This window comes from Spermophilus citellus (genome assembly GCF_964194105.1).
Source record: "Spermophilus citellus genome assembly, chromosome: 14".
NCBI lineage: Eukaryota > Metazoa > Chordata > Mammalia > Rodentia > Sciuridae > Spermophilus > Spermophilus citellus.
In genome coordinates this window covers 68,347,783-68,363,411 of record NC_138194.1, presented here as the reverse complement: position 1 = coordinate 68,363,411, position 15,629 = coordinate 68,347,783, and the positions used below count along the sequence as shown (strand labels likewise).

The window sequence follows — 15,629 nt, the reverse complement described above, 5'->3', positions numbered from 1 at the left end:
GGCTACACTGAAATGGTGTGGTGTGGTGGCAGATATTAGGAAAACAGATCTGAATAACATTCAGAACAGGAAACTGGGAGTTCAGAAGACAAATTTTATGTAGTGCTCATCCTGAGGGAGGAGCAAACTCTGATTGAATTTTACACTGTTTCTGGCATTAGAGTTGCTGAATTTTAGACTTAAAAAAAGACCTCAAGGGATAATAATATATTTCAATAATATATAATAAATAATATATTTGAATTTCCTATTTCACAGCTGAGGAAGCTGTTTGTTTTTGTTTTGTTTTGGTAATGGGGATTGAATCCAGGGATGCTTAACCAAATCCCCAGCCATTTTATTTTGAGATGGGGTCTTGCTAAATTGCTTAGGGCCTTGTTAAATTGCTGAGACTGGCTTTGAATTTACAATTCTTCTGCTTGAGCTTCCTCAGCCACTGGGATTACAAGTGTAAGTCACGGCGTCCAGTAGGAAGCTGCTTTTGACTGAGCTGATGACTTATCTGTCCAATAGCACAAAGCCAGAAAGTGACACAGCCCTGCCAGAAACCAAGTTTCCTGCTTCCAGTCTGGGTTTTCACACTGTTCCACACTCTCTAAGAGACCAGGGATTACCATGCCTCTTGAAAAATCCTAGACCTGTCTGAAGCAGAGTCATTGTTGGAAAAGGGGACACTTCTCAGCTATAGGGGCAAATTGAGTCTTTCTCTTCTTCCAGGAAGCCAAGGCAAATGGGGAGTCCTGGGTGATGTTGATGCTGCAGATGCTGCTGGCTACAGTCATTTACTGAGCACCTATCCCTTTTCTTTACATTAATTTATTTAATCCTCATAAAACCTACAAGGAATACAAAATGATGCCCATGTTAAAGTTGAGGAAATGCAGGCTGGGGCTGTGGTTCAGTGGTAGAGCACTTGTGTGAGGCACTGGGTTCAATCCTCAGCACCACATAAAAATGAATAAAATAAAAGCATTGTGTCCATCTACAACTAAAAGTATTTTAAAAAAATGAGGAAATGTCATCTGGCCCAAAGTATTGGGAAGCCCTAGAGTGAGAAGTAGGACAATTACCTAGATGAAGACTAATTCTCTTGTCAAAGCAAATGTTGTTGACCTCTATTCTTTTTTCTTAATATTTATTTTTTTAGTTGTAGTTGGACACAATACCTTTATTTTATTCATTTATTTTTATGTGGTGCTGAGGATCGAACCTAGGGTCCTGCATGTGCCAGGCGAGCGCTCTACCACTGAGCCACAACCCCAGCCCCTTGACCTCTCTTCTTAACTGGACAATAACTGGGTACTTCTGGCCACCTATTTATTTTTATCAATGAACTAGGATGAAACTCTATTGTTCCACTTTTTGTAAATACCACAATACACTGTCAACTAAAAAAAAAAGTGTAATATTTTATCCTAATTGATCTTTCTAATACAATTTTTAGGAATAGAAAGTAAGGGGTGGATCCAACATGGCCGCCGGCGAGGAAGCAACGATTCCAATGTCTCCACATTAACGGGATCAGAAAGACCCATTGGAACAGCGGCAGTCTAACTACTGAGGAACTTCTAGCAAAATTCCGTTAAGAGGGGACCTGCCGGGAATTGGTAGGTTTATTAGAAGTGTCAGTTTCTCCCAGACAAGTGGATACTGGCCGGCCACCCGGGCGCGGAGGTCCAGTCCCGCAGCCACCAGCCGCTTCTGCAAGCGGCCAGCGGCCCAGAGCGGCGCGGCCTGCCCGAACCCGCAGACGGCACCCGCCATCCCACCGTCCCGGGGAGGCCCTGCTCTCGCTCTGCGAACGGCCACCACGCCTGCCAGGCTCGTAGCCACGCGGCCGCAGCTGCCCAGCTCTACAGGCGGCCCCCCGGCAGGTGCAGAGGTACAATCCCGCAGCCACCAGCTGCTTCAGAAAGCGGCCGGCGGCCCCGAGCGGCGCGGCCCGCCTGAACCCGCAGACGGCACCCACGATCCCGCCGTCCCGGGAGGCCCTGCTCTCGCTCAGAGAACGGCCACCCCGCCCGCCCGGATCTTAGCCACGCGGCCGCAGCTGCCCGGCTCTACAGGCAGCCCCCGGCGGCCGGGCGCAGTGAGAAGTGTCCCTGCCTGGCCCAGCAGACAGCCCGTGCCCTCCCGGCTCTACTAACAGCCGTGCCCTCCCGGCTCTACTAACAGCCCCGCCCACCCAGCGAACGGCTCCCCCCCCTGAGACAGCGTGAAGGGAATCTAACCAACCCTTTACGAAATAGTGAACTGGGAACTAAAACCAGAGATTGTGTCAGACCAGAGACAAGCCAGTTCCACCCCTCCCTTCGGACACTCCAGCAAGGAGCCAGGGGCCCGCCATAGCAGAGAGGGGAAGTCACCAAAGTTCGGCCAAAGAGATTCCTTCCCAGCGGAATCTACTTTAGCAGGAGTGTGACTCCCACCCACACCAGATACAAACAACCGGGAAACTTCAAAATCTCTCTGTGGGCGTGACCGTAAGGGCCAAAGGACTCTCGACCCCCAACTCCCCCTACTGCCAGTGACGTGGGTGTGACTGTAGGGGCAGAGGGAAGCAGAGAAGACTCCCCACCCCCAAATCCCCCAACTGCGAACTGAGAGGGTGTGACGGTAGGGGCGGAGGGAAACAGAGGACACTCCAGACCCCCAACTCCTCCTACCACCAGCAGTGTGGTTGTGACTGTAGGGGCTGAAGGAAGTAGAGGGTATCCTCGACCCCCAACTCCTATTACCACCAGCAGCGACACCAATGGTCTTAGTTGCCAGATTCCGAAGGTGTGCCCACCAAAGGGGTCCGGAAAAATTAAACAATTGACTCCCAGACTACAGCTCCACAGCACTGGGGCTTAGATGAATGACAACGAGAGTGCTCAGTAGTTAGGGAAATAGAGCACTCGGTGGGGCTGAAAGTGTAACCAAATCCTTGGTGAACTGCCTCCGGTGAGCAGGACCTGGCTGGCTGGCAGGAGGAAGGGGAGGAGGGGCCGTAGAATTGAAACGGCTCTGGTCCAACAGGATTGAGATACTCCCAGGAACCGACTTACAGGGATTGCTGTTGACACATTGAGGGCAAAACTCAGCCTGGAGGGCACAGCTTTGCCTACGGGAAGAGAAGAAAATGGATCTCTAAGACCTAATTTTATTTCCTATTTCATTTTAATTTTTTCTCTCCCTTTTCCCTCTCTCTCTCCCCTTCCAAGTTTTACTGCTCTTTCCATTCTCCTCTATGCTATCTATCTCCCTCTCCTTCTTTCTTTTCAAGAGCACCTACCTTCCCCTTCCCCACAACTTTCATCCCAAGCATTACGTCCTCCATTTCGAGTAACTGTCTAAATACAAATAGGTGTGCGCCCTCCCCCCGCGCCTGCAAGGTAGCCGGACCTGCAACCCACCAGCAGGTCAGGCCCAGCAACCTGGGAGTGGCAGAGCCGCCCCACGCGCCTGCAAGGTAGGCGCACCTGCTACCAACCAGCAGAACAGGCCCAGCGGCCTGCCAATGTGGTAGGCACAGTGCCCCAATTGGAGGAGGAGCAGAGCCCCTGCCCGGCCTGCGCGGGAGACTTTGCAACTATACAAGAGTAATACAAATATATAGGGGGAAAATTCAACAACACAACAGTCTCAGTAAGCAGAAAGAAACGTGAACAGTATGAAGAGACAAGGAAAGAAAGGACCACAAGCAATGCAGGTCAACTCAACGTTAGAAGAGGTAATATCTGCAGCAGATGGAATGTCAGATAAAGAATTCAGGAGATACATGCTTCAGATGATCTGGAGTCTCAAGGAAGACATTAGACAGCAAAATCAGACAATGAAAGATCTCTTCAACAATGAAATACATAAACAAATCCAGGAAGCAAAAGATCAACTATACAGGGAGATAGAGGTTATAAAAAACAAACAAACAGAAATCCTAGAAAGGCAGGAAGCAATAAACCAACTTAAAAACTCAATTGAGAATACTACCAGCAGAGTAGAACACTTAGAAGATAGAACATCAGACAATGAAGACAAAGTATTTCAACTTGAAAAGAACATAGACAGCTCAGCAAGACTGTTAAGAAACCATGAGCAGAACATCCAAGAAATATGGGATAACATTAAAAGACCAAACTTAAGAGTCATTGGGATACAGGAAGGCACAGAGCTCCAAACCAAAGGAATGAGCAATCTATTCAATGAAATAATTCGAGAAAACTTCCCAGACTTGAAGAATGAGACAGAATCCCAAATCCTAGAAGCCTACAGGATGCCGAATGTGCATAATAATAAGAGATCCACACCTAGACACATTATAATGAAGATGCCCAACATACAGAATAAGGAGAGAATCTTAAAAGCTACAAGAGAAAGGAAGCAGATCACATTTAGGGGGAAACCAATCAGGATAACAGCTGATCTCTCAACACAGACTTTGAAAGCTAGAAGATCCTGGAATAACATATTTCAAACACTGAAAGAAAATGGGATCCAACCAAGAATTGTGTATCCAGCAAAATTAAGCTTCAAGATGGAAGATGAAATTAAAACCTTCCACGATAAACAAAAGTTAAAAGAATTTGCAGCTAGAAAACCATCTCTCCAAAAAATCCTCAGCAAAACATTACAAGAAGAGGAAATGGAAAATAACAATGAAAACCAACAGTGGGAGGTAGGACAGTAACGGGGGGGAAAATAATCAAAGAGGAAAACAAACCATATTCAGTAACATAAATAAACAAATATGGCTGGAAGGATAACCCATATCTCAATAATAACCTTAATTTTTTTTTTATTGTTGGTCGTTCAAAACATTACAAAGTTCTTAATATATCATATTTCACAATTTGATTCAAGTGGGTTATGAACTCCCATTTTTACCCCGTATACCGATTGCTGTATCACATCAGTTACACTTCCATTGATTTACATATTGCCATTCTAGTGACTGATGTATTCTGCTGTTTATCCTATTCTCTACTATCCCCCTTCCCCTCCCCTCCCCTCCCCTCCCCTTTTCTCTCTCTCAATTGAAAAAATTGATAAAACCAAAAGTTGGTTCTTTGAAAAAATAAATAAAATCGACAGACCCTTAGCCATGCTAACTAAGAGAAGAAGAGAGAGAACCCAAATTACTAGCATATGGGATGAAAAAGGCAATATCACAACAGACACTTCAGAAATACAGAAGATAATCAGAAATTATTTTGAATCCTTATACTCCAATAAAATAGAAGATAGTGAAGGCATCGATAAATTTCTTAAATCATATGATCTGCCCAGATTGAGACAGGAGGATATAGACAACCTAAACAGACCAATATCAATTGAGGAAATAGAAGAAACCATCAAAAGATTACCAACAAAGAAAAGCCCAGGACTGGATGGGTATACAGCAGAGTTTTACAAAACCTTTAAAGAGGAACTAATACCAATACTTTTCAAGCTATTTCAGGAAATAGAAAAAGAGGGAGAACTTCCAAATTCATTCTACGAGGCCAACATCACACTGATTCCTAAACCAGACAAAGATACTTCAAAGAAAGAAAACTACAGACCTATATCTCTAATGAACCTAGACGCAAAAATCCTCAATAAAATTCTGGCGAATCGGATACAAAATCATATCAAAAAAAATTGTACACCATCATCAAGTAGGATTCATCCCTGGGATGCAAGGCTGGTTCAATATATGGAAATCAATAAATGTTATTCACCACATCAATAGACTTAAAAATAAGAACCATATGATCATCTCGATAGATGCGGAAAAAGCATTCGACAAAGTACAGCATCCCTTTTTGTTCAAAACTCTCGAAAAAATAGGAATAACAGGAACATACCTCAACATTGTAAAAGCAATCTACGCTAAGCCCCAGGCTAGCATCATTCTGAATGGAGAAAAATTGAAGGCATTCCCTCTAAAATCTGGAACAAGACAGGGATGCCCTCTCTCACCACTTCTGTTCAACATAGTTCTCGAAACACTGGCCAGAGCAATTAGACAGATGAAAGAAATTAAAGGCATAAAAATAGGAAAAGAAGAACTTAAATTATCACTATTTGCGGATGACATGATTCTATACCTAGCAGACCCAATAGGGTCTACGAAGAAACTATTAGAGCTAATAAATGAATTCAGCAAAGTGGCAGGATATAAAATCAACACACATAAATCAAAGGCATTCCTGTATATCAGCGACAAACCCTCTGAAATGGAAATGAGGACAACCACTCCATTCACAATATCCTCAAAAATAATAAAATACTTGGGAATCAACCTAACAAAAGAGGTAAAAGACTTATACAATGAAAAGTACAGAACCCTAAAGAGAGAAATTGAAGAAGATCTTAGAAGATGGAAAAATATACCATGTTCATGGATAGGCAGAACTAACATCATCAAAATGGTGATATTACCAAAAGTTCTCTATAGGTTTAATGCAATGCCAATCAAAATCCCAATGGCATTTCTTGTACAAATAGATAAAGCAATCATGAAATTCATATGGAAAAATAAAAGACCCAGAATAGCAAAAACAATGCTAATCAGGAAGTGTGAATCAGGTGGTATGGCGATACCAGACTTCAAACTATACTACAGAGCAATAGTAACAAAAACAGCATGGTATTGGTACCAAAACAGGTGGGTGGACCAATGGTACAGAATAGAGGACACAGAAACCAACCCACAAAACTACAACTTTCTTATATTTGATAAAGGGGCTAAAAGCATGCAATGGAGGAAGGATAGCATCTTCAACAAATGGTGCTGGGAAAACTGGAAATCCATATGCAACAAAATGAAACTGAATCCCTTTCTCTCGCCATGCACAAAAGTTAACTCAAAATGGATCAAGGAGCTTGATATCAAACCAGAGACAAGGCATCTGATAGAAGACAAAGTTGGCTACGACCTACATACTGTGGGGTCGGGCTCCAAATTCCTCAATAGGACACCCATAGCACAAGAATTAATATCTAGAATCAACAAATGGGACTTGCTCAAACTAAAAAGTTTTTTCTCAGCAAAAGAAACAATAAGAGAGGTAAATAGGGAGCCTACATCATGGGAACAAATCTTTACTCCTCACACTTCAGATAGAGCCCTAATATCCAGAGTATATAAAGAACTCAAAAAATTAGACAATAAGATAACAAATAACCCAATCAACAAATGGGCCAAGGACCTGAACAGACACTTCTCAGAGGAGGACATACAATCAATCAACAAGTACATGAAAAAATGCTCACCATCACTAGCAGTCAGAGAAATGCAAATCAAAACCACCCTAAGATATCATCTCACTCCAGTAAGATTGGCAGCCATTATGAAGTCAAACAACAACAAGTGCTGGCGAGGATGTGGGGAAAAGGGTACACTTGTACATTGTTGGTGGGACTGCAAATTGGTGCAACCAATTTGGAAAGCAGTATGGAGATTTCTTGGAAAGCTGGGAATGGAACCACCATTTGATCCAGCTATTCCCCTTCTGGGTCTATTCCCTAAAGACCTAAAAACAGCATGCTACAGGGACACTGCTACATCGATGTTCATAGCAGTACAATTCACAATAGCAAGACTGTGGAAGCAACCTAGATGCCCTTCAATAGACGAATGGATAAAAAAAAAATGTGGCATTTATACACAATGGAGTATTACTCTGCATTAAAAAATGACAAAATTATAGAATTTGGAGGGAAATGGATGGCATTAGAGCAGATTATGCTAAGTGAAGCTAGCCAATCCCTAAAAAACAAATGCCAAATGTCTTCTTTGATATAAGGAGAGTAACTAAGAACAGAGTAGGGAAGAAGAGCATGAGAAGAGGACTAACATTAAACAGGGATGAGAGGTGGGAGGGACAGGGAGAGAGAAGGGAAATTGCTTGGAAATGGAAGGAGACCCTTAGGGTTATACAAAATTACATACAAGAGGAAGTGAGGGGAAAGGGAAAAATAATACAAGGGGGAGAAATGAATTACAGTAGAGGGGGTAGAGAGAGAAGAGGGGAGGGGAGGGGAGGGGGGATAGTAGAGGATAGGAAAGGCAGCAGAATACAACAGACATGAGTATGTCAATATGTAAATCAGTGGAAGTGTAACTGATGTGACTCTGCAATCTGTATACGGGGTAAAAATGGGAGTTCATAACCCACTTGAATCAAAGTGTGAAATATGATATATCAAGAACTATGTAATGTTTTGAACAACCAATAAAAAAATGAAAAAAAAGAAAGTAAGGGGTAATAATAACTGCAAACAAAGGTAAAGAAAGATAATGCTTTTTTATATGATAGTTTCATTAACATAAAAGAGCTGCATACTACTTGGTGTACTCTTAAGTTTTTTTTTTTTAAATCTCTCCTTACTTTCTTTTTCATTGAACAAAGAGCCAAGTCAAAAACTCCTCTTAACATTCCCAGATGTATTTTCTATGTGTTTTGCCATTGAGATGTTAACATAAACAAGCTGGTACATTTTCACATTCACTCTCTGTGAACACAAAGCTCACTGCCCCAGATCTGTGGCTCGGTTAGGTCCTTGCCCTCCGTCCACACCAGCAACTCAAACCAGTTCCTCAGGTGCTGCAGCCTGTGGGGCAGATGTGTTTTTTTTTTTTTTTAATTTTTTTTTTATGCAACTCAGAGCTGGTCCTCAGGCCCACTGCTTTACTAGTGGGGGTTCATTGAACCTGTGAGAGGACCATGCTGGAGCCTCTGAGCAGATGGAGTGCAGGCAGAACTAACCCAGCAGTGTCAAGATCTGTTGTTTTTTTGGATTTCTGCTAATTACACAGCATCCATGGCTTTAATTATAGCAAAATAAGTGGATTTCTCTTTACCTATATTCAGTGCTAGCCTTCTTTGCCCTAGGCTACAAAAAATTGATCCTATTTAACATAGACAAAACCATTATGTTATGAATTGCTTACCTCTTTTCCAGAATGGGGTTTGGAGACAGATAACTGTGGTTTATAAAATATCTGATACGGTGTGTTATTGATTACTGTAGTCTTGTCTTCAATCTGAATAATCTGTATACCTTGCTGTACCATAGAAGAAATGCAGAACTGACACAACTGTAAGATAATCGAGGAAAGGGCAATTTTTACAACATTATAAGGCATATGATTATTCTTTAAAGGTTATTTATCTATTGCTTTGCCCACGACAGTACCAGTTTACCTTTTTCCAGAGTACTTAATAGCATCCCTTTCAGTCTCCAAAATGCCCTGGCCAATACAAAGCCAGCGTTGACAGCAAAGACTTTAGCAAGCCAGTTACTTGTGCTACTGTTGTACGGTGTAGACAAGAGATTTGTTTTCAGATTATTTCACAGATTACCTCATACAATATTTATAAAGCACTTATACATAAACAAATTCCTACTCATCTTACTCAACAGGATTCAATTCAGCAACCCTTCTCCTCACAAGTACCACAGCAGTGACCTCACAGAGTGCCTTTAAAAGTGACAATGAAGACGAAGGAAACAATATGACTGACCTTCATGTATTGCTATATCATGCAGCCCACCTGTTTTAAGTAATTTATGAATATTAATTCACAAATTCCTATGTATAGTAACTATATAGGGTGATTTCTATTATCCCCATTTTACAGAAGATGAAAGTGAGATGCAGAGGTTCAGCATTTGTCAAGGTCTGGCTGGGCTGGAACCTACATGGTCTGGCTCTGCAGTGCTGCTCCTCACCAATATGTGCACTGTCTTCTTGCACTCCTGCATCCCATGTGGAACTGATGCTTGGAGGGATACCTGTCTAAGTGTAGCTGTCCAGTAAGTGGCAATCTCAGAGCAGCAGTCCTCAGAGGGTGGCTAGAGCTCATATGGAAGATCTCCAGAAAGGGGTATTAAGTTCAAAACTAAATTTATAATAATATTGACATTATATTTTTCTTTTCACTTTACTTTCCTCATGAGCATAAGGTGGAATTTCCCTGAGGCTATTATGATATACCATGTCACAACTCTGATGGCTAATGGAAAATGTTTAAATTCTTGTGTTTAAAAAATTTCTCTTAATTTACAATCTGGTAAAATCTGATAGAACCCATAGAAACAAAAGGTCTTTGCGGGGGTCCCCAACAATCTTTAAGCATATAAGGAATCCTGAGACTGAAATGTTTGAGAGTTATTACTAAGAATAATTGAACATCACTATATATTCCAATAGTTAGTTCATTCATTCATTCATTTGCAAGTATTTATTTAGCACTTGCTGTGGCTACTTTGTGAGGTGCTAGAGGTATTGGGTGTTTTCCTATATTGTGTGACATTTTTTTCCAGGTTTTGATGGCAGTTCTCAACTTACAACTATTCAACTTTGGGTGATTCATGCTTACAGCTCTTTGCCATTTACACCCATGTTACAGCACTTTGGCAGGCAGGCAGAACATAAACATATGTTGCCCAGACAACCTTGAGGAAATGGATACCAGCCTTGAACACTGAAGAAAGACCAATTTCTTGTTTCAGGGAAATTTTTTTTTTTTAAATGACCAAAGAACCCTAATTTTTCTTAAAAGATTCTTCAAAGATGCTCAAAACAACTTCTTCCCAAAGAAAGGTCATCCTGAATTCTACTATTCTGATAAAGTACCCCTTCTCCTTCTCATTTGGGATAGCTAAAATAATGAAGATAATTTTAAGTACAGCAAGAGACTTACACATGTCACACTAGATATTATTCGTTCATACATACAATTTAATGTGATTAGTTGCTATATTATTCATCTAATTAGTTTTCATAGACTTTAGATTTATGCTGAAAAGCACACACCATTTGTATTTATCTAAATAACTACTTAAATATTTTTGTGTGTGTGTGTGTGTGTGTGTGTGTGTGTGTGTACATTCTCTAAAAACACGGGCACTAGTCAACTGTTGAAGAACTGTTGAAGTCCGTCAGTTGAAAACTGTTATAGGAATTCCCTCTTAAAACATTGGTTCTACGGGGAAAACAGAATTGGTTCACATCATTTTGCTCAGGATGCCCTTTGCAGGAATATAACCTCTGCTGTAGGAGGCTTTGTTCTTTCACTCAATGCTTAGAATGTTAGCAACTTTACTTCCTGGTCTAAAAAAGGAGGCCAAGTACAATTTGTAGATATTTTGGAATAAGTTCATTCCCCTTCACATACTATATATAAATCAAGTGACTACTGAGTGTTCTGAAATAGAGCAGTTATTGAATAAATTATGTGACACAACTTTTATCATTGGTAAAGGAAAAATATATTGTAAAACAGAAGTCTAAGAAATTAAAAAATAAAGTATTTTACTGCTATGTATTATTTAGAATATGTAATACCAAAAAGGGGTTAAAAAGAAAAGGTAGGTTTATATTAAATAGCTTAAGGGGATGGCACATTTGATTTGAGCCAAATCAACTCTGACCTTACCTTCTGATGTCCTGGGAAAGCACCAAGTCTTATTTCAGCATCAATAAACCCTTCTTCGTCCAATGTCACGACTTCACCATTACCTCCATCTTTCCACTTTGGAGATGTCAGGTTATGGACTAGTTTAATTGCTACTGACTTGTGCACAGTGTTTGTATTTGCCCAATATATTCCAATCTGAAAAGCTTCCTGAAAAAATAATGCCTTAATTATAAAGTAATTTTTCTTAACTTTGGTATGTTTTAAAATCTCAATCCCCAGGATCTTTTCTCATATGATATAATAGGTCCATTAAAGCAACCAAATATCATTCCACTCTTTTTATAATGGCAACATACATTTTATCTTTGTTCCTAATGTTAATTTTGATTCACAATGAAATTCATATTTATGGACAGGAGAAAAAAAACAAACTTGAGATGTGACTACCCTATAAATACCAAGTCTTAAAGACTGAAGGTTTCATCTCACTTGACAAGAGAATAACATGCAATAATGAGTCCATACAGGTCAACATTCCAATTCTATAAGGTAACAGTATTTGATTATTAAAAAAATGAAAAATGCAATTGAATAAAAATGTTTATGGACTGGAATGAAAAAAAAAAGAAAAGAAAAAGAAAAGAAAAAGAAAAAGGACTCTGAAATTGTTCTCTATTAGGAAAATATTTTATTTAAGAGTTACTTTATTTTCTCATATTTATGTCTACTTGAAATGATCTATCCTTATAAAGTTAGTTTATAAATTAGAATACAAAATCTTCTGAAATTTTTATCTTGTGATTAGGTTTTTCTCCCTGTGTCACTAATAATTCCATGTTGTTTTAATTAATAACTGGATAATCCTTCATAATTATGGACATACAATTATAGACACATAAAGGAAAAGGAGCCTGACAAAATTGGTGGTTCAGAAATCCTCCATACCTCACAGAATTCACAGAATTTAAGAACTGCAAAGATTATCAAGGGGATGGGTTAGCATATAGTACAACTCTGTATCCTTAACACACTGAGAGATCAATCTTAATACTTGTCAAATATCCCGCACACAATAGAAATGAGTATGTAATTAGTACAAGTTATCCAAATTTAATGATAACTCAACCATGAATATGCTGATGGGGGGGAAAAGACAACTGAAAAATCTTTGAATATCAAAGAACATTCCAGACTCCTTATGTATATATCTGTGAGGACAGTTTTCCACAATGGATTCATTCTGTTAAATCATAAATGCAACCTCAGAATAAAATCTAGTTGTTGAGAGAGAAGAATTATGTTAGTTTCAAAAGTTATAGTACCTGAAAATTAGGAGGAATAATAGTTTTGCTAGCAGGAACCTGTAGAACAATCTTCTCTCCTTCAAACAGCCAGAGGTCCCACTTGGACTGATTGATAAGCAGGGCCCAGGGCAGAAGTTCTATCAACAAAGTTCTAACATATGGCTTCCAGATTGACAGCTTCACTCGCATTGGGCTATCCCACTGACTCAGCTGTTCATTCCTGTTCCAAATACCACATCCAAGAGACTCAATGAAATATGATGACTTCAGTATTCATGAAATACGTTTAAGGATTCCAGACACACAATGCTCCTGTAGGGTACCTCTTCACATCAGTCATTCAATGCTGAATTTGCAAGCAGGAAAAGCAACTTTTCATGCAATTATGTTGTACATTATGAGTAAAAAATATATATATCTATAAATGTACTTACTAGATGACAAAAGATCAGAATCTCACAAATACATGCAAATACCTTTTTCATACTATTTATGAGATCTTAATATTTTTGTGAACAGTCATTTCTTAATATATAAGTGTGTATAGAAAAAGATAGCTGAAGCCTATTACCTGTCAGAATCCTTCTTAATATAGGGCCATGTGGGTTCGAGAGATTTTTCTGGCCCATAGAATTCATCAAGGATCTGATTAACTGTACCTTCAGGGTGTATCTTAGTGGCTATTTGTTTAATTAGGGCTGTTGAGATGGGGACAGCACAATCTGAAGGGTCATATTCTTCTCTAGAAAATGGAAAAAAAAAGTGTTAGATTTCTAAGTGGTCTACAATTTATTTTAAAAAACCCTAAAAATGTACTATGAATCATACTTTTAAGTGAGATTGAGTCCATTTTCAGTGATTTAGGAAAGTATGATAGTTTTTGGATGATTTGGGCCTTGGCCTTTCCTTCTCACTTGACCCTGCTTGGGTGAGATCTCAAGTCATGCCTTCTTCCACTACAGAAATCATGTGTCAGTTAAATTTAAACTAAATTATATTTTCTGATGACCTCTCCTGATTGGTTCTTTCTTCCTCTTATTTTGAGTAGTAACATTTTTATTCTAAAGGAATAATACACATAGAATAATACACTGAGAATGGGAGAGTGGGCAATCATATGGAAGGAAAAAAAGAGGGCAGAGAAGAGGGTGAGAAGAGGGAGAGAGTGGAAGAGAGGACGAAAGGGGGAGAAGGGCAGGGGAGACACCCAAAAACCAAAACTCTTATTTCTAATCTTGATGAGAAAGGATGAATTTTATCTAAAACTATAGAGGAGAATAAGAGAATAAGAGAATAATAGGCAAGGTAATTTAAAATAACATTCTCCTAAGATAAAAATTCCATTCATGCTCCTCCAGCCCCCAACAGTACAAGGTTAATTTTCTACTGAATTTCTCTTAGGAATATAAAAAAATGTATTTTGCTAATACCTTGCTTGAAATGTTAGGTGATGTACAAGATCAGGTTCTATGTTTTGCAGTGGTTTTTCCTGCCCTCTTCCTGGAATAATCTGTGTTTCATTCAATCCCAGACTCCTTTTCTCCAAATGTATGATAATGGGGTCTGGAAGATGACTTCTCATGATAAAAAGAGGGCTGAACACAATCTATAAAAATAAAAGGACAGAACAACTTTCATATTTGCTTTGTTGCAGTATTCCAGCTGTTTGATGCTGAAACAAACTTGTAATAAATCTCTTCCCTGGGTCACTGTGACCTTAATTTATTTCAGAACAGGAAAGGTCAAAGTCATATACCATATTTTAGGATTGGGAAAGCACTCACCATTCGTTGTTGCACTTGAGAGTTGGGTTCTAAAGTCAAAACTGTACACCAGACATAAATAATGGAACTGTTTGAAGATGGCACCTGCACATGAGATAGCAGAGGAGTCTATTAAATATTGAACTGCTTATTCATTAATCAAAATAAGACACAGATATAATATCAGTTTGGATTATAAAAAATAATTTCAAGTTAGATAAAAAGCCACCAAAAACAAAAACAACTATGCAAAAACAGACTTCATCATGGCATAAAGCAAATGCACAGTGGATCGATGGGGCCAAGTCTTTCCATAAAGAACATTTCAATTTTAAAGCTGCTTTATTTTAGATTCTTATCCCTGGATCTCATATTCTCATTCTCATACCTGGATGACAATGCTATACTCAGAGGCTTTGGATTCTAGGCACACGTCTCTTGACCAGTCTTCATCTCCTTTGGCCTTCACACACAATTCTGTCAATTCACTGTTTTCTAATATGTACGAAGGCAATTTTTGTTTGGCTGTGAGGCAGTCAAAATGTTCTCGAACTACAGCTTGTCCATCTTGTCCAATATAATGCTGAACGACTTTTAGTTCTATGCTTTGAGACAAATAACTACAGATGATCTGTCTTCCACAGATGATAATCTAAAAAACAATTTAAAAATATAGAAGGCTTCATGAATTCAGATTTCATTACATGTAATCATTTACATAGATATGTTGATGTTAATGAAAAACAAATGAAATAATTAGTTTAATATAAGAAAGAAAAGAGACTTAAAGGAAAGAATTTTGTTCTGTCATGTTGAGCTGTCAATACTTAAAGGAGAGACCCACAGGCAGGGTCCAGTGCCCACCCAGAAATACTGACCAGAGAGCAGATGAAACCAGAGACAAATATTTGTGAAAGAAAAGCTGTGCAAATATGCACTGAGAGAGGATAGTTCACCTGAAGGAGAGGGTGCAAGCTCAACTCCAGAAATTGATATTGTAGGGACAGACTCAGGGTGAGAAGTCAGAGAAGGGGCCAGATGAAAAGGGGTGAGGAAGGGTAGAGGTGAATCAGGAGAAAGTAGGTTTGCTGAAGCCATGATATAATATTAGTTTGGATGATAAAAAAATAATTTCAAGTTAGATCAGAAGGTGGTGATTAATCTCATCA

General features: G+C 39.4%; 1 protein-coding gene across 6 annotated transcripts in view; it reads right to left on the bottom strand.

The window, feature by feature from the left end:
- The window catches only part of VPS13B (vacuolar protein sorting 13 homolog B), a 753,213-nt gene that overhangs the window by 47,571 nt on the left and 690,013 nt on the right, over positions 1-15,629 (bottom strand). For all 6 annotated transcript variants that reach the window (XM_081265607.1, XM_081265606.1, XM_081265609.1 and 3 more), the window contains 7 exons: positions 14,849-15,112; positions 14,482-14,565; positions 14,128-14,303; positions 13,269-13,439; positions 12,716-12,917; positions 11,412-11,600; positions 8,921-9,067 (listed from right to left, as the gene is read on the bottom strand). In XM_081265607.1, coding sequence (XP_081121733.1) covers positions 8,921-9,067; positions 11,412-11,600; positions 12,716-12,917; positions 13,269-13,439; positions 14,128-14,303; positions 14,482-14,565; positions 14,849-15,112 — 1,233 coding nt within the window. The remainder of the gene's footprint in view (positions 1-8,920; positions 9,068-11,411; positions 11,601-12,715; positions 12,918-13,268; positions 13,440-14,127; positions 14,304-14,481; positions 14,566-14,848; positions 15,113-15,629) is intronic.